This window comes from Tupaia chinensis, unplaced genomic scaffold (assembly GCF_000334495.1).
Source record: "Tupaia chinensis unplaced genomic scaffold, TupChi_1.0 Scaffold000515_1, whole genome shotgun sequence".
Lineage (NCBI taxonomy): Eukaryota > Metazoa > Chordata > Mammalia > Scandentia > Tupaiidae > Tupaia > Tupaia belangeri.
Window position 1 is genome coordinate 1,378,796 of NW_006160028.1, and position 20,056 is coordinate 1,398,851.

At 40.0% G+C, this 20,056-nt stretch overlaps 1 protein-coding gene across 4 annotated transcripts in view; it reads right to left on the reverse strand.

Annotated features, from left to right (window-relative positions):
* IL1RAP (interleukin 1 receptor accessory protein) overlaps positions 1-20,056 on the reverse strand; it is a 155,166-nt gene that overhangs the window by 87,939 nt on the left and 47,171 nt on the right. For 3 of the 4 annotated variants that reach the window (XM_006156716.3, XM_006156713.2, XM_006156717.3), the window contains exon 2: positions 13,622-13,686. In XM_006156716.3, coding sequence (XP_006156778.1) covers positions 13,622-13,685 — 64 coding nt within the window. In that variant the 5' untranslated portion in view covers position 13,686. Of the gene's footprint in view, positions 1-13,621; positions 13,687-16,640; positions 16,719-20,056 lie in introns of those variants that run through there. The other variant, XM_006156714.3, reaches the window with a different exon arrangement.

Below are 20,056 nucleotides of genomic sequence, written 5' to 3' on the forward strand. Positions count from 1 at the left end.
AGATATAACAAAACCCTTAAACATGCTGGACTCTGAGTACCTCTTCCTCTTTACCTTACACCCCTTTGTCCCTAGTTCTTTACTACCCAACAGCACTGGCAGAGTGATCCCAATGCCCCCAGAGTCTTCATAAATGCATCTCCCTGACTTTTTCCTCTGCCTCGCATGCAGGTATCTCTTTCTGATCCTTCAGTTATCAATAGATTGCCATTTTCTTAAACAGATGTTCATTAATCTCCAGATAAGGCAAGTATTATCCCATTACTTTTTATTGAAATAATGCCCTATAGATAACCATCACAGATCTTTTTTATAAAAATGTGCTTATTCACTTCTTTATGTCAATCCTGCCACTGGTCTGAGACTGTAAGTTCCATCAGGGCACAAATAATTTCTGTCTTGCTTAACAATACAGGCAAGCAGTGTTGAGCTCAAATGCATACACTATGAATGGATGAATGCAAAATGCCTTACTTGTTTTTACACTGCCTGTGATAATTTTGCATATAACAGGCTCTTAGGGAAACAGCTGCTGATCTGGACTTCACAACTAATCATGAAGGACTAGCCTCTTCAAATGTGGAGGTTATAGAGATCTTTAACCTTTTCTATTAAATTGCAAAAGTGCATTTCAAAACAAGAGGAGAATACTTATCCTTTTATAACAAAAAGTATTGCAGGCTTTCAAATGGATAACTGGCCTATTAAAAAACTGATTTCAGTGGGTCTGGAGAGGATTTGTGCATGAAACCTTCTTGGAATTCAATTCTGGAGAGTTTGCTGTAAGTAAAATAGTTTGTCTATGTATGGATTGGTGATAACCTCCCAGCCCAATCTTCTGTGTACTTGTTGAGTCCGGGTGACAGTTATTCTAGCTGCTTCGTTGCCACGCACATACAAAACTGACAGTTTGTGAGAAAAATAAAACATTCCAGTTCCATTAGAAATGAAACGGAACTTGGAGTGAAACCACAATCACATTTCAGAATTCACACCTGATAACTGCCAAAATCTAGCAGAAAAGAACTGGCATTTTTTACACTGGAAAAATTTTTCTAGAGCAGGGTAAGCAGACACACACACACACACACACACACACACACACACACAACTCTAGGCCACATGCAATCATCATGAAGCCCTTTTAACGCCTAGTAAGAGAGATCTTGCAGCAGTTACTCAAGCCAGTGAATCATGCCAAAGCAACCTTGCAGTATTCTGAAGTTAACAGCCTTCTACTTTACTAGAATCCAGTGCACCTGCCCTCAGTTACCTTTCCTTTACACCTCTGCAAACTTGTTCTTGTTTAAAACTTCTTTAGAGGGGCCAGCAGTTAGCGTAATGGCTATGTCGCTGGACTCTCATGTAGTTGACTCATGGTTCGAGTCCTGGACCTGGCAGCTTAAACTCACGCTGGGCACGTGTGTGGATATGCCCAAGATCCCTAGAGAAGAATGGAGGAGAAGGGATTGCTGCATGGCCACCCCCCCCCGGGGGGGGGTGATTTCTCACTTTCTGTATGTCTGTCTGGCGAGCGCATACGCCCTATAGCAAAAACCTCTCCAAAAAAAAAAAAAACTTTAGAAAAAATTGTATCAACTTTAAAAACGTATATACTCTGAATATATGCAATTGGAGTGTACTTTATATGTTTCAGGAAGCCTATAACAAAACCATTTCAAAAAGCTTTTCCAACGTGAAAAATCCCATCAATGTTGTCTGTTTTGTTAATTGGTTGAATGTTTCTTTTCAAGTACGTGCATTCCATATCTTCAATTATCGGCAGACAGCTTTGATCGACATGTTTTGAAAACAAAGAGTTTTAATTATGGAGAAGTTCGTGGTAACATGGTATATTTAAAATGGCATGCATCTTAATTTCAATCACTAATAGAAGTTTAACCAACTTACTAACTGTAGTGAGCTTGAGCAGATTAAGCCACTGTTCTGAATCTGGAGTTCCTCTCTGGTAAAAAGGAAATGCCATTGCAATCTTACAGGGCTGTTCAGAAATGTATGTAATGTTACACAGGCATGCTCCTGATTCAATTCATAATATCTCCCACACCTTCCTTCCCTTGTTTCCCACACACACACACACACACACACACAATACTACAGTCATTACCAATGTACAGAAAATTAAAATAAAAGAGATTTAAAGCCATGTTTAGCTTAACATGATCTTCCTTTAGTGATTTAAAAAAATCAATATTGCATAATGCTCCATGGCTATTATTGCAGTCATCAATTATCACTACATCGTAGATGAGAGAAAGAACCTTTTTAATAACAGGACATTTAGCGAAATAAAGGTGAGGTAATTAAGAATTTGTTTTAGTAAAGCAACCAGGAACAAAGACCCTGTCTTCACTTTCTTTCTAAAATCCTCCTTAGCATCTAAGAACATTTTATGCAGTAGGAGGAAGTCCTCCAAAACTATACACTAATTACCCTATTCACAATTTCTACAATTTCAATTATTCACCAAAGCTATACCCTTCCCTTAGAGCTAAATAAAGTCTCTCTACTGGACCTCAAGCAATGCCTTGCTGCAAGAAAAGACACTTCACAGCTCAGAGCAAAGACATTTCGCAGCTCAGCATGGATTTTAAACAGATTGTTTCTGCTTTAGAATTTAAGAATATGCAAAGGAGGATCCAGAGTCTTGCACTTTGGCCTGCCATCTCATCTTCCTTCATTATTGTGAAGGCCATGCAAAGCTCTAAGCCTCCACCATTCTGCTGCACACTTACTGCAGCATAGGGAAATGCAAAAAGTTTATGAAAAAATATGGAATGAAAATTCAAGTTTATTTGAGTGCAATAATATTTTGAAATTTATGAATAGTTTTGTCATAATACACATGTCTCTGGGACTTTTTGAAGATTCCTCCTACAAGACTCTTGATTGCAAGTAAAGGTACACTAGATGTAAAATTTAATATTTAAGATTTATATTTCTTCTCATCACATAAATACACATACTAGGAAGAAGGGAAGGTAAGAGTGTAAAAATAAATTTTAAATAAACTCAGAAAGAAAGGAACTATTCTAAAAGAAACCATCTGGTGCAAACTTAAGGCAAAAAAAGAGTATTCAAGGGACCAGCAGTTGGCTTAATGGCTATGTCGCTGAACTCCCATGTAATCGACCGCAGTTCGAGTCCCAGACCCAGTGGCTTAAACTCATGCAGGGTGCATGTGCATGCATGCCCAAGATCCCGAGAGGAGAAGGGAGGAGAAGGGATTGCAGTGTGGTCATCTCCCCTGGGGGGTGATTTCTCGCTTTCTGTCTCTCTGTTTTTCTGGCGAGAATACGCGCCCTATAGCAAAAACCTCTCAAAAAAAAAAAAAGAATATTCAAGTGTGGTGCAAAAACATGTGCTTTTTATGTTTGTTTGTAATCTGAAAAGGTATATAACTAGGTTTGCATAAAATCCAGCAAATCCCTCAGATTATCACTGCATCTTCATTTTTCTCTTTATATTTTTATCTTTCTCTCTATCCTTCTCTTGTTTTCTCTTCTCTTTCTTACTTTACTCTCTCCCTTTTTCCTGTTTCTTTTTATTTTCTCTCATTTTGCATGAACAGTTCAAAAATGCTAAAGACACATTTAGAATCAAGCTAAACAAAAATCAAAACATCTTGCATCAGAGAAATTTAATTCTCTCTAGGATACCAGATCATTTTTTAAGTTCAAAACTCAAATGAGGGACCAGCAGTTAATGTAATGGCTATGTCACTGGACTCCCATGTAGTTGAACACGGTTTGAGTCCCGGACCTGGTGGCTTAAACTCATGCTGGGCACATGTGCGTGCGTGCCCAAGATCCCGAGAGGAAAATGGAGGAGAAGGGATTGTGGCATGGCCATCCCCCCCTGGGGGGTTATTTCTCGCTTTCTTTCTCTCTGTCTCTGTCTTTCTGGCGAGCACACGCGCCCTATAGCTAAAAAAGAAAAAAACTCTCTGAAAAAAAAAATCAAATGAGAAAATGTAAAGATAAAAATTAATGTTTTCTCTCTGAATAGTAAAAGCCAGTTCATTAAGCAAACTTGGGGCAGTCCTGACGTCCCAGAGGATCTAAGAAGGATAGTGCCTTCAGGTTAATTCAGGTGCATTAATTCAAAATTATTAGATTTATGCATCTAAGCATGAAACAAATCTATGGTGAACAAGGCCAAACAAAACTGTAGGAAATAATGCATGTTCTAGAGACCATGAACATGCCAGGCACGTGCATGCCCATGATCCAGGACTGGCTGAAATTTGGGGGGAGACCAATATGGCATGAAGATCATACTGGGTGTCACTGGACTCCCATGTAGTTGAACACGGTTTGAGTCCCGGACCTGGTGGCTTAAACTCATGCTGGGCACATGTGCGTGCGTGCCCAAGATCCCGAGAGGAAAATGGAGGAGAAGGGATTGTGGCATGGCCATCCCCCCCTGGGGGGTTATTTCTCGCTTTCTTTCTCTCTGTCTCTGTCTTTCTGGCGAGCACACGCGCCCTATAGCTAAAAAAGAAAAAAACTCTCTGAAAAAAAAAATCAAATGAGAAAATGTAAAGATAAAAATTAATGTTTTCTCTCTGAATAGTAAAAGCCAGTTCATTAAGCAAACTTGGGGCAGTCCTGACGTCCCAGAGGATCTAAGAAGGATAGTGCCTTCAGGTTAATTCAGGTGCATTAATTCAAAATTATTAGATTTATGCATCTAAGCATGAAACAAATCTATGGTGAACAAGGCCAAACAAAACTGTAGGAAATAATGCATGTTCTAGAGACCATGAACATGCCAGGCACGTGCATGCCCATGATCCAGGACTGGCTGAAATTTGGGGGGAGACCAATATGGCATGAAGATCATACTGGGGGTCCTCTGTATGACTGTGGATGTGGGGGGGTGTGTCTCACTCATGGAAAACACTAAAAAAAGTTTAAATAAAAACGTTTAAGAATTGTCAGCATTCACTTGGGAATAATAATCTCTATATCTGTGTATGCTTTAAAGAATGAGAATGTTCTATATTTTGACTATATTATAGTTGATATGCAAGTGAAAGTAATTATGAACCAAATAAAATCCACCAAAATAAATTACTGAGGAGCAATAATTTTTATTAAAAACCACTAGGGACTTATGAACATATTCACTCTCTGTTTCTTTCCTCTCAAGTATCAACGCTTACGGAGCAGGCCCCAGAGCGTCCATCAAGGGAGCAGAGTTGGCACACAGTCTCACCTGCTTCATCTCACTGGCATGGCACAAGCTCAAGTCTTAAAGGGACCACAGTTTTCTCTTATATAAACTAAGGGGAAAATACAAATGCTAGCTTAGTATAAAAATCAAAATGCACGTTCCTATTTATTTACTTCAAAGAGCACTTAATAAGAAAATATTTCAGAGGGAAAACAGTGGGTTGATGAGTAAGAGCCTTAAACTATTAATCCAGAACCCACAAATACTGCAGGAAAATGATATTTATTGTATTTCCCAATAAAGTACCGTTATACCACATATTTTGGTTCCTACAGCAGCAGGAGAAAAGGAATTCATAGAAACATAAAAGACAGTCAAATATAGATTTCTATGGGTATGATTATTTTCTCTCTTTTCTCTCATTTTTCTTAGCCATCTTGATTTTTTCATTGTTTCTACTGCCTCTGAAACAGGGAAAAACAAAATGATATAATTCTATACATCACTTTTTATAGGTTTGGATGACAAGTATTTGAAGCAATTGACTGAGGTCCCCACACAATTTGTAAAATGTATCCATTTTCTCTCTGTCACTCAAAAACAAATGAAAGATGGGAGTACCCAGTATTAAAAATAAAGCAATCACTCTATTGCTACCTTGGGTGGAAATATATTTTATTTCCTAAAAGAGTTAATCAGCTAAACAGCAGAGAAATGTTTTAAATGGCAACGCAAAAATGAGTAGAAACAGGCCCGGATGTTTCTGCTGTGGAGCTCTGGGTCTCTGAGGCTTATTCCAACGTGGCAGAAACAAATACTGTAGGGGGCAGGGAAATAGAAACACGAGTGATTCAAAGGGCACGATATTAGCCCTGATGAAATGTTTTGCTAAAACTCTGTGTTCTAGAGGCTGGAACTCCATGGTGGGAGGCAAGTTCAATTCCTGGTCTAACTAAAGGCCAGGCAGAGTGCACCTGTAATCCCAGTTACTCAGAGAAGCTGAGACAGGAGGATCACAACAGCAAGACACAGTCTAAAGCAAACAACCAACCAAAGGACAAAAAACTTTTTATAAATCAAACTTTGCTACCTATAGTCATTTGCACCCATAAAAACTCTGCAAAAATTAATGAATTCTCTTAACTAACACAGTCATGTGAAGGAAGAATCAGGTCATTTTTCTAAACATAGAATTATCACTGTCATACAAGAAGCTATTTATTTGCAAAGACAGCATCAGCCCAGTAAACTGTGGTACTCAAATCTCTTTTAAATCAGGCTGCAGAACACCTATCCTTGGGAAGTATAAGTAACTTAAAAATAAGTATCAGTATGTTTCTAAATACAAATGCAACTTAAAAAAAAAGAGAGAGAGAGAGAGAGAAGATCTGCTCCCAAGAAGCAGCATTTAAAGGACAACAGGATGAAATTCTGTAATTCCAATGACCTTTTGGTCTAAGAATAAAATGAAATTGTATTCTTCATACATTCTCCAAATGTTTGGACTAAATTGCATAGAAATGAAGAGCGTTCAGGATGACCAGCCATGGGCAACAGAGACAAGACTGAATGTCACAAGTACATCTAAGTGTGGAGATTTTCAAAAAGCACATTCAAAATAAAATGAGGCCATTGGGGCTGGCAACAAATGAAACTTTTTACCAAAAGTTGAAAGAACTGTTACATTACATAGCATTAAAAATATCATGTGTCCTTGCAGACGTAAGACCAAAAAAAAGAAGAGGAAGAAGTACCGAACTATATTTAAATATACTAAGGGCAAATAATCTCTCTCTACCTGAAGGAAGTCCTGTCCTCCACAGTCTGCTCCCAAGGCCCCCTTTTCAGTCTTACATCCAAACACCCCAGCTAATGAGTCAGTGGCTTGCATTTTTCCGTTCCCAAATGAGAGATGTATTTCCTCTTAGAAAGGAGGAAAAATCATCCCCAATACTTCCCAATGAGATTAGTAAATTTCCCCGTACTCTCATTCTCTTTGGTATTTATTTTCTCTTTTTTTCTCTCAAACTTTACTATAAAAACCATAAAATAAGAACCTTCATTTAAGGCCAGCAGGTGGTGTGGAAGATAAGGCACTGGATCCCACATGGCCAGCGTTGCTACCTTATGGCTTGAGACTCATGCTGGGTGCATGTGTGTGCATGCCCCAAATCCTGAGAGTACAATAGAGGAGATGTAATTATGGCATGGCCATCCCTCATGGTCGGGGGTGCATGACCCAAATCCTGAGAGTACAGTAGAGGAGATGCAACTGTGGCATGGCCATCCCTCATGGTGGGGGGTGATTTCTCACTTTTCCTCTCTCTGTCTCTTTCTCTCTCTGGTCATTGTATGGATTATTTGGAAAAAAAAAAAAGAAAGAAAGAAAAGAGAAACTTCCTCTATTCACACTGGATTCTACTCAAATGGTCAAACTCATGTTCTTTACAATAAAGTGAAATGATTCTTAAGATTTTTATGAGAACAATTATTAGAAACAATTTAATTAATGAATAGAAGGAATGTACCTATCCAAATTGGTTAGGGTCTGCTGGTTGGTAGGTTGGTTGGTTGGTTGGTTTGGTTTATACAGACATATAGTGACAAAAAGTGATGAAATGGTTTCTTTAAAACAACTGAACAACTCAGAGTGAAACAGATCTTAACATCAACTATTGGTATACCACAATGTTTTTACTTACTTGTCTTACACTGTGTAAGTCACTCCCAGTAAGCCAACAGATTACTCCTACTCCCTGAAAATCTCATATAACCAAGAGTGACATGGGACCAGCAGTTAGCGTTAACGGCTATGTCACTGAACTCCCATGTAGTCGACCGTGGCTCGAGTCCCAGACCCGGCGGCTTATACTCATGCCAGGCACATGTGCATGCGTGCCCAGGATCCCGAGAGGAGAATGGCGGAGAAGGGATTGTGGCGTGGCCATCCCCCTGGGGGGTGATTTCTCGCTTTCTGTCTCTGTCTCTCTCTGTCTTTCTGGCAAGTGAACGCACCCTATAGCAAAATCCTCTCCAAAAAAAGGAAAAAAAAAAGTGACATGATCTCTCTTCCATCAGCAGAATGTCCTGAGGGAGAGTGCTCTATGGTTTGGATGTGTACCCCTGCAAATTCACAGGCTGAAAAATGGTTGTATTGTGAAGGTACCGAAAGGATGGAATCTTACTGTGAGCGTGGTATAGAAAGGTAGAGCCTCTGGAAGGCGATTAAAATTACATAAGGTTATCCAGGTGGGGTCTGCATAATGTTATCCTGGTGGCTTTAAAGAGGAAGAGAGATCAGAGCAGATGAGCGCACACACACACACACACACACACACACACACACACACACACACATGCGGGCATGCATACATGCACACTCACAAGCTCTTGACATGGGATATGATATCTTCTGCTACTCCAGGACTCTGCAGAGAATCCCCATCAACAAGAAGACCCTCAGCAGATGTAGCCCCTTACTCTTAGATCTCCAAAACCATGAGCTCAATAAACCTCTATTCTTTATAAATTACCCAGTGTGGTATTCAGTTGTTAGCAACAGAAAAACAGACTGAAACAGAAGCAATGTGGTATAAAAGAAAGTGTTCTGTGTTTGAGAATCAAGGCGGCTTTGAAAACCCAGCTCTATCAGGGGTGTCATCAGGAGCATCAGACACTTAGTCTGCTTCTGGCTCTTTGTTTCCTAAACTACAAAATGTGTGAGATCTGTACTCCACCCTCCCTACCCTCCTGCCCCCCACCACCCCCACACACAGTGTTTTTTGTACAGTTAATGACAATCTGCTTTAAATCCAGCCCTGTACCTGGCACATGTTCAACTGTTTATTGTCTTCAAATATAAAGCTATATTCAAAGAACTATGTGTCTATATATGTATTTTTGGAGGCAATGTGTTATCTTTTTTGTTATGTGATATGTATTGAAATAATTCTGATATGGCAATAGTTTTTAAATTCACCATGTCCTATATGGTAACATTCTCACTGTATTCCCAACTTAGACTCCTCGTTTTAGAATATTTATTTCTATTCTGAAGGCAGCTTTTTTTTGGGGGGGGGAGAGAGGTTTTCTCTATAGGGCGTGTGCGCTCGCCAGACAGACAGAGAGAGACATAGAGACAGAAAGCTAGAAATCACCCCCCAGGGGGGATGGCCACACTGCAATCCCTTCTCCTCCATTCTCCTCTCGGGATCTTGGGCACGCACGCACACGCGCCCAGCGTGAATTTTAAGCCACCGGGTCCGGGACGCGAACCACGGTCGACTATGTGGGAGTCCAGCGACATAGCCATTACACTAACTGCTGGTCCCTTGAAGGCAGCTTTAATAGTTCAACTTTCTAATGTGTTGCTGATGAAGTGCACCAAAAGAAAAATGTGTGATAGCTGAAGTTTTCTTTTTGAAGTTTTCTTCTCGCTAGCGGGAATTGAGATAGTGAAAATGCTTAATACTATATCAAGCAAACATGAAAATACTGAGTTTTGAGGTTAGGATTACAGTAATTTCCTCCTGAACAAGTCTTATGGTGAGAGAAGGGTGATGGGAGTGTGAAGGTAGTCCTTATCTAGAAACCACAGAACCTACTACTGAGCAGTTTCCAATCATTAGCCAAACGATTGCCTATGATCCCTTGGACCTTAATCTTTTTTCTAAATTGTTTACATCCTAGTAGAGCCCAAGGGGAGAATATTTAGTAAAAATAACATGGAACTTACGAAATGAAAATTAATGTCACAGTTAGGCTAAGTATTACCATGTGACTTTTGAGTGATTCACTCAACCGCTCCTAAATTGTTTTATCCAAACAAATGAGTTACTCTGCTCTGGCTACCTCCTGATGTAGGTGTGAGAATGAAATGAGAACTATGTAAAATGTAACCTGTTTTACCAGTACAGGAGCTTTCATTATAACCATGGCTTTGTATTATCACTGCTGTAATTTTCCAAGTTTTAACTCCTTAGAGGGAGTAAATGCTGATTTCCCTTTGTTGTTGTTATTGTTGCTTTGTTTTGTTTTGGTGTTTTAATTTTTTTCTTTTCTCACCACTTGAAATAAAATGTTGCTCGCCCATTCCTGAGGGGATAAGGAAATCACATGGTGTAAAGCTAGAATTTTGTGCCTTGAAGGCCAATTCACTGTGCTTGAGACTCATGCATGGCACTAAACTCTTTTGTTGTTAGGATTCTCTCTCGCTCACTAGCTCGCTTTTTTTTTTTTTTTTTAATTTGGGTCTTTCTTTAAAAGAAGGTCCACATCAAAGGCCCACAACAAAATAAACCTCTTATAATATTATTTGCATGTAGGTAGACAGCGTTGGGTTTTTAGGATAGTCCTCCTCTGCTCCTCCCATCAGTTTATGTTTCCATTACAACGGAAACCTGAAGTACAGGGAAAGCCCCTTGAAGGCCAATTCACTGTGCTTGAGACTCATGCATGGCACTAAACTCTTTTGTTGTTAGGATTCTCTCTCGTTCACTAGCTCGCTTTTTTTTTTTTTTAATTTGGGTCTTTCTTTAAAAGAAGGTCCACATCAAAGGCCCACAACAAAATAAACCTCTTATAATATTATTTGCATGTAGGTAGACAGCGTTGGGTTTTTAGGATAGTCCTCCTCTGCTCCTCCCATCAGTTTATGTTTCCATTACAACGGAAACCTGAAGTACAGGGAAAGCCTCATGAAAGACAAACAGGTCTGCGGCATCGACGTTGTTGGAAAAGTACCTTCACACAGAGGCTGGCTGATCTCTCAAGATGCGCATGGATCCCCCTTTTCCTCTAGGAGCACAGAACCAGTTGCCTCTTTTATTTTTTGTCAACAACACTTCCTTTTTGTTCCTCTCCCTCCAACTTGGAAGTGCATCACTGAAGCAGAGACAATATACCTCTTCATAAGGAAGGCAGATGAATATGTGCCAGATGGGCCGAGGGGATTACAACATGTTTCCTCTCCCAGGGTGACTCAATGGGGCTGGTATGAGAACGTATCTTATTCAAGAAGTTCGCTTCCCCTGGCAGAATTATGAGTCACAGTTCCTGGGTGGAAAGCTGACTTACCAATAGCAAATGAGATAGGGATGGGGGGAGGGGGTCCTTGGAAAGATTACAGTAAAGGTCATTCAAAAAAGCAACACTGTCAGTGTTTCTGGGGAGCACCGTGCTCACGATCTTGAGGGGCTTCCCTGATCTCTTGACAAGAGCACCACTGTCACCTCCTCCTCTTCCTTCAAGGTAAGATAGGATGTAAAATTACAAAGATGACTTACTGGTATGGATTCAAATGTTTTCCATGATAAAACTAGCCAATTTGGAGGGGAAAAAAGACATGCGAATGGACATATATTCACTCACTTAACATACACGTCTTAAGCACCTACAGCGTGTCCATGTGCCATTCATTATACCAAGTGTTTGGGTAACAAACAGAATGGGTAAGTCTCTCTCCTCAGGGTGGCTTAGAAGCAGAGAGGGGAGAGAAGAAGGACAGAAAAGAAAGAGAGGGAGTAGGAAGGAAAGAAGGAAGAAGTGGAGATGCAGGGAAGAGGGAAGGATAGGAAGAAGAAAAAGTGAGGAGGACAGGGGATGAATAAAAAAAGGAGGAAGAACAAGGAGGAGGAAAGAAGAGAAACAGAGTTAAAGTACTGCCAGGAAATGATGAATATTATAAAGAAATCTAAGCAGAATAAAGGGGTAGAGAGTGATTGACAGGGCTATTTTAGTTAAGCTAGTCGAGAAAGGTCTTTGTGAACAGGTAACATCTAAACACAGAATTAAAACAAATAAGAACAAGTTATAATCAGGAGTTATAGTCAATACGTTTAGAAATCAGGACATATAGGCATTCACCAGTGAAATTCCAGGTACTGGTCTTAGCAGCCACAGAGCTGTAGACTGGTGCATCCCAGCTGGGTACCAACCCCGGTTGTTCTGTGAAGCCCCAAAGGGCCAACAAAGTTAGATGTTAACTCCACTTTAGGCTTTGAGCTGTACACTGTCCTAGTTATACCCCTCCTTTAGTGCTATTTTTGGTTTCTAATACAATGCTTTAAGTGGCACAGAAAAATTGCAATGCACCCAGAAAAGATGATCAGGATGGTAGGAGGGCTCCAATCCATGCCCTGTGAAGAATAAAGGCATACACCATAGGATGCTAGGGTCATAGTTATATAATCATTGACTCTTTCTTTTTTTTTTTTTTTTTTTCCCAAGAAGGTACCTGCACTCAAGAGAGAGAGAAAGACAGAGAGAAAGTAACCCCTCCCCCTCATAGGGGACTGTCCTGCCACAATCACTTCTCCTCCATCTCTTCCTTCTTTGGGGATTTTGGGTGTGTACATACACATGCTCAGCTGTCTTTCAAGACAGTGGTCTAGATCTTGAACCAAGCAGTCTGCCACGTGAAATCCAGCCACCCTAACCACTTGGCAATGGGCTGGCCTATGATCATTTTAAGACTTCTGAAAGTTTTCCACATCAAAAAGGAATTAAAGTAATAATATTCAAATTATGGCTCACAATATATGGGGAAATTACACATGGGAAGCCTTTTAAGATGAAGATCCCTAGGTTTCCTGCACAAAAATGAGAAAAACACTACATTAGGCATTTTCTGTTTCCATCAAGCAGATGAACCAAAGAAATGTATGAAAATGACAAAGAGACAAATTTCAGGTTTATATACTAAAAACTTTCTAAGAATTTGACCACTCCAAAACCATAATAGGCTTCGATTAAACAATCACCAGTCAGAGATATCAGAGGATAGTTCTGAGCAGTAATTCTATGGGTGAGAGGTGACCTAAAGTGATGGCAATTCTATGGGTGAGAGGTGACATGAAGTGATGGCCTTTCAAAGATCATGTCCTTCCAGCTCCAATTTCATGTGATCCTGTCCGTGACAACTGAGTTTGGTTAGTCAAACTCACCAAAGTTCTTGCCCGTCTCTGCCCACGAAGCAACATCCCCACAAAGAACACAACCAAAGACAATGCCTTACTTTCCTGTACAGAAATACTATAACAGAAACCTGTCATGATTTTTTTTTTTAAAGTCTCCATGGGCTATTACCACTGTGGCCTTCTCTACTACTGGCACAAGATATGTCTTTCAAATGAGTAGAAAATAAACAGTATTGGAGTTGGCTTGAGTGTAAAGGTCTTGAAAAGTGTCTGTAGTTATATACCCTAAACCACTACCCCAAGGCCATTACGTCCATCTGAGAAGGGAGAGATCCGCAGTTCTCCTGGCACTCAAATTTCACAGTTCTGCCCCGTCTGTGACTGTGCCACCGCAGAAGACAATGAGAAGAGACAACATTATGCTCTTTCAAATTCAGGCTCAAAGAGTGCACGTTCGGTTACGCATGGCTTACATCTTAACAGATTGTCAAAAGCTATTCACTTACCCGAGGCATCACTTCGTACGATCCCATAGAAGTAAAGACTCATTAAACACCACAGAAGTTCCATCCTGTAAATATAAACACAGCGTGAGGGAGAGTACTTATTACTCTTGAGTGCTTAAGTAATACCTAGTGTGTAGGCATAAGGACTACAGATGGCAGCTTTTCTAATAGTTTTACAATACTAACAAATGTAACTGTCATAACCAATCAATAAGATACATTTTGTTTTCTGTTGCTTATTTTGTTGTTGTTGTCATTTGCTTTTGAATCCCCATATTACAAACAGATAAGGAACCTCGGACAAGTTTATATAACAAAACCAAAATACATTGGCTACAAAGTGGTAGAGCCATGACCAAATGTCAGCTGTCTGGCTCCAAAACTGTCTCTTACCAAATTATAGCTGCCTCCCTAGAAAATATTCTAAAAAATATTCATCTGGGTTCTTTAACCAGAAGTCACATTTCTGACAGATAAATATGACCCCCTCTTATTCTTCTCATTCTCTTGTTCTATTCCCAGTATGGACTATTTCATGATTCGGGTATTTTTCCTTCTCGGTAATGAATAGGAAGTTTAGAAAGCCTCCATTCAGATTTGGTCTGTAATCTACTGCTCTCTGGATTTATATTAAAGCGAAATATGTAAATCTCATGTCCTGATATTTCTGCTTTCTTCTCCCCAGAAGGGACAAATGACGTGGCAGGAGTCCAATTTCTGTGATCTTTAGCCTTGTTATTGATAGCCAGCTGAAACTGCCAATTAGCAAGAACCATGCCCTGACATTTGGCTGTGCAACCTTTAATGCAGAAGAGCTGGAGATTTAACAACTCTGGAAGTATTTCTTTTCCTAGCACCCTGGACATATGTGGCCATGGGTAAGACCTATGTCAGGTTTTGAACACTGACACTTCGATATGACCCCATAACTCCATGCTCAAGAGCTATGCTTTCTGCTAGGAACACAGCAACCATAGAAGGTGTTTCCAGAGGTCTTGGGGATTTGTCCAGATCGTATTTCTAGTATGTGTCAGAAGTGGGATTTATAACCACATCAGGCCAACTATAGAGTCTACTATCCCAAAGAGCCAATGTGACAAGTTTACAAGTAAGAGACCCATCAGACTAAAAAAGCGAAAGAGGTGTTCCATAAATAGGGGGACCATATAACATCATTTAAAATGAGCCACATTTAAAAAATAAAAATTGCTAGAGGGCTGGTGCTCTGCTGGAAACAGAGATGGAGAGAGGGCAAAAGAGAGAAGGCATGCCCAGGGAGATGGCCACACCACTATTTCCACTCCTCCATTTCTCCTCTCAGGATTTTGGGCACCATGCACACATGCCTAGCATGTTTTTCAAATCGCTGGGTCCAGGACTTGAACTGCACAGTGGGCCTTGTGGGATCCAGTCCACTAATCACTGTGCCACTGGTTGGCCCAATGCATTTGTAACAGGGCTACATAGAAACCAAAGGTATAAACTGGATCTGTCCAAGTAATGGAGGCTGTGTGGTCACTCCAGGTATGATCCAAATTTCCAACTCTTGCCACCTCTCTTGACTAAACAGCTCTAAAAATCTCTGGTTCACATAATGCCTCCTTCTTTAGCCTGGTTGTACAGAAATCACAGGTGAACTTATTATATCACAAACAACCACTTCGTCTCAGAGATTAAACATCTCTTTCTCGCCACATTATACCCTTCCAATTCAGCTGCGTTACCTCGGGGAATCTTACATCCGTCAGTCATTCATTTATTCAATAAAACATTTTACTGAGCATTTTGTTTATAAGTTGCTATGATAAAACCGCAGGAACATCTAGTGAACAAGACGTGGGACTTTCTCTAAAGACATTTCTCCACAGTAGAAAGAGACCTCATGCAAACCACTTTTGATATCACATATGCAGAGGCCCTTAGGAGATAAAGATTTATCAGACAGAAGTTCTAACACCAGGCAGAGTCAGGCAGGAACTTAAAATGTGTATCCAAAAAAATAACTGCAATACCAAGTAAAACGTGATAAAAATAGAGACAGGTAAGTGTTTCCAACGATTAGCAAAGAAAAGAGATTACTCCAGCCACAGCAGTCAAAGACTAGACAAACACAAGAGGTAGCTTTTTTTTTTTTATTATTTTCATTTCATTTTCTTCCATATATTCAATCACGTTATTATTTGTCTTACAAAATGGATATTTCAACAGGTGAACATTTCTCCCTAGTGCTGTTGATAAAACTACGAAATATCTTCAACAGATAATACCACAGCTCTTTGTGCCATAAGAGGTAGCTTTTGAAGTGGTTTGTATATCTGGAACTGAGGCAGAAGGAAGTGTGAGAAAAATGAAGCTCTGAGTGGATAACAGTGCTCAAAGGTAGTCAAAGCATGGAACATAAATGGAAAGAGTCTATCCATGACTCAGTTTGGCTCAAGCACAGGGTATTAGAAAAAGAATTATCAAGGATCCTGTTGACATGCAGAAAGCATTATGATCAAAATATGGCCAGGCCTTGAAAAGCAGGCTAAGGACTCAGAATTCAACTTAAACAGCACATAGAAAACCACGGAAGTTTTCCGATCAGAGGAGTGATACGATCGATCATCAAGTTGTACCTTACAGAGGTCACTCTGCCAGGCATGCGACGGATGGATTGCCACTAAATTCTGTCTTGAAATCATTTTGGCTCCTGAGTCTGTCATCACAATAATTGCTATCCTCCTAGCTTTGTGTCATCTACAGACTCGATCAGTATGCTACCCATGTCTTCATCCAAGTCATTAATAAAAGTAATTAATAATTCTGCATTAATCCTTGTCAGCAGAAAGCAACTAGATATTTCATTGCAGATTTAGGGTACAGCAATTTCAGGCCCCAAACTCAGATAGGCTAAAGCATTCTGGCTTCCCAAATTGCTTTTGCTATTTTACTTCACACACACACACACACACACACACACACACACACACACATACAGGCATGCACTCACGAATGTCTTCAGATTTTCCCAATTTGCCTGTTTATAAGCTGCTGAATTCCTAAGGCAGCACTGAGAAGACATTCTAATTAGTGTGACTGAGGGCCTTAATTGATATTCCCAAGAGCAACTGGATTATGCCAGAGGCAACAGGTCAGGTCATCAAAGTACAGCTCATCTGAAGATAACCTGTGTGCAAATAACCTGTGTGACCAATTCAGGGTCAGCCGCACTTAGCGATAAATCAGAATAAAGCAGACCGGAAAGAAAGTGGGATTCTGCAGGCTGGTTTTGATAGACTAAAGACACCGAGGTTAGCAGGAGGCGGGTGGCTGGTCTGAAACCTCTGGAAGAATGTGGGTTCATTTAACATTGTCTTGCATTCGTCTTAGAATTTGATCATTGTAGACAGCAATATGCTTTTGGTTCTTGTTTCTTAGCGTGAAGCGGGGCTGGGTCAGAGATGAAGAAATTGTCAGAAAGAAGGAAAGGAAAAATAACCTACTTGTAAAGCACAGTTTCTCAGTGTCTGAATGACAGTTTACTTCTAGATCATCGTTATGGGGTCTGCAGACCTTGCCCATGCTTCAGATGACTGGAATCACACGATATATTCCCCCTGGGCTTTTCCCACATCGTTCGTTTTATTTACTGTGATAATGCTCGTACTTCCTCCTTTATGTATTAGGCTTCTTTCATATTTAATGTTATTATTTCCCAGGATATCAGCTTGGATGTCTATAGCATCTAGCAAGAAGTTTCCAATATGTACTCAGTTCTACATAATCAATACTAGTGTTAATGCTGACTGCTAACATGTGCTTAGCATCTTCGTCCAGTCCTGTGTATGAAATTTTCTATTATCTGCATCCCCTAGGCTTGATCAGCTTTGGGTTCCCCTTACTTCTGAGACACTCCAAACCCCAAATTTTCTCACCAGGTCCGCAAGAGACAGGCTGAAACAAGGTTTGCTGCCCCAAGGCTGGTATTTGCTCTGGATGGCCATCTGCTCGCCTTCCTTTGGCATGGGAGTTTTGCACCAGGCCATGTGACTGGATCTCCCTCAGTTTCCTGACTCCACATAGAACACCGTTCTCAGATACTATCCACTCCAAGAAGCCCTCTGGCCTCACTGGGGGTAGAGCCTCCAGCCTGGTGCTTGTCAATTCTTTTCCAGGAGTCTATGTTCTGTCTCCTGTAGAGCCTTGCTCTAAGCTGGATAAACCTCTTGTAACCCTGAAGCTATGCCACCTGCTTCATTCCTGTGATGGTTGGTAGATGCTCTTTGCTCTGACCTCCTAACTAAAAGCTTGGCCATTAACACCACGGCACAAATCCCAGAAGGCTGTCCCCATGTAGGACCAACCCTATAGTCCAACCACTTCACTGAGGGCTGATCCTGTCCTGATCCCATCCACCTCCTCCCTTTTCCCTTCTCTATGCTGTCGGTAATGTTGGGGTAGGTCTTGCATCTGTGCCTACCTAAAATAGGACAAACGAGTCTCCTCTGAAGGACTCCGGACAAGCTATTCCTTATCTTGTTTTACAGTGAAACAGATAGCATTCATTAAGAAATTGTTTTTTTTTTTTTTAAATCTTTGATATTTTATCTAGTTTATAGTTTTTTTTAAACTATAAAACAATTCTTTGTACATAATATTTAAGAAATTGCTTTTTTTAAAAATCTTAGATATTTTATCTAGTTTATAGTTTTTTTAAACTATAAAACAATTCTTTGTACATAATATTTTGAAATCCACTAAATATTTGTCAGCAAACGAAATTTCTGGCAGTGACAGAAAAGGCTCTGATTCCGGGTAAAATGAAGCGAGCACACTCCACCTGTCTTTACCAATGAACACAGCTATGAAACACGCCTTAATGTACAGAGCAACTATTTGAAAACTTTAAAATTACGTAATAGCACATTCTAACCAAGTACACAGAGAGCAGGCACCAAGACAGGGCATATCATGTGCCATAAGTTGAATCTTACTAAATGTGAAGAAATTGAAAGTGTACTCTCTAATCATAAAAATAAACTAAAATCTGAGCCCATCCTGTGGCCTAGTAGTCAAGGGAGGTGGACCCCAGGTGGCTGACTTTGTTTTGAATCATGGCCCTGGCAGCTTGGAGAACATGCCAGGTACATGTGCATATTTGCCCCAGATTCCAACAGGATAGTGAGGTGGAAGAGAAGGGACTGTGGAGGATCACTTCCATGTGGAGGTGATTTCTCCCTTTCCTTCTCTCTTTCTCTTTGTCTCTCCCTTTCTCTCTGGTGAGTGTACATGCTTTCAGGCTAATTTTTTTTTTAAAGGAATTAACCTAAAAATCACTTACCGAAAAATTATAGAAAAATATCCAAACACTTCAAAATTAAAAGTTATACTTTTCAATAATCCAAACATTCAAAGAGGAAGTTATAAGGAAAATTACAACATAATTTAAATTGGATAAAAATGAAAATATAAAAAAATCAAATCAAATGTACTGGATGTAGCTAACACAGTGTATAAAGGGTAATTTTTAGAATTAAACATTATTATTAGAAAAGAAAGAAGGTGTCAAGTCAATAACCTAATCTTTCACCTTAAACCTAGAAGATGGGCCAGCAGGTGGTGTGTGGTGGTTAATGTGTTGGATTCCCACGTGGCCAACCACAAGTCAAGTCCTAGACTGGGTGGCTTGAAAAATCACACGGGTCACATGTGTGTGCGTGCCCAGGACCCTGAGAGGAGACTAGAGGAGAAGGGATTGCAGCATGACCATTCCCCCTAAGGAGTGATTTCTCACTTTCCTTGTCTCTTTCTCGCTTTATCTCTGTCAAGTGCATCTGCCCTATGGCAAAAACTTAAAAAAAGAAAAAAATAATAAAAAATCTAGAACAAGAGAAGAATAAACCAAGGAAGCAAAATGCAGAAAATAATGAAGAGCAGTGACCAAAGAATTTAAAAACAGGGGGAAAAATAGGAAAAAATGCCAAAAAACAAGCTGGTTCTTTCAAAACGACAATAAAACTGATAAACCTCTAGTCAGGTGAAGGAAGAGGGAAAGAAAGGAGGTCTGTATCACTAAAAACAGGAATAAAAGAGAGACATGTCAGAGACATAAAAACAGTAATAATACAATACTGTAAACTTTAGGCACATGAATTCCACCACTCAGACCAAATGGACCAATATCTCAAACACAACGAACTACCAAAGCTCAACAAAAATGAAATAAACCACCTGTAAAATTCCTATACCTATTAAAGAAATAGAAATACGTTCATCTCCGGAGCTTCCAGAAAGACACACAGCCTTTCAGAGTTCCAATTTTAGCTTTCTAAAACCTTCCTAAAAACAGCTAAGCCACATGGTCCTTGGCCTTCTGGCCCAAAAAAACTGTGATAAAGAATGAGTATTATTTTAAGCAACTATATCTTTGGTAATTTCTTACAGTAGTAATAG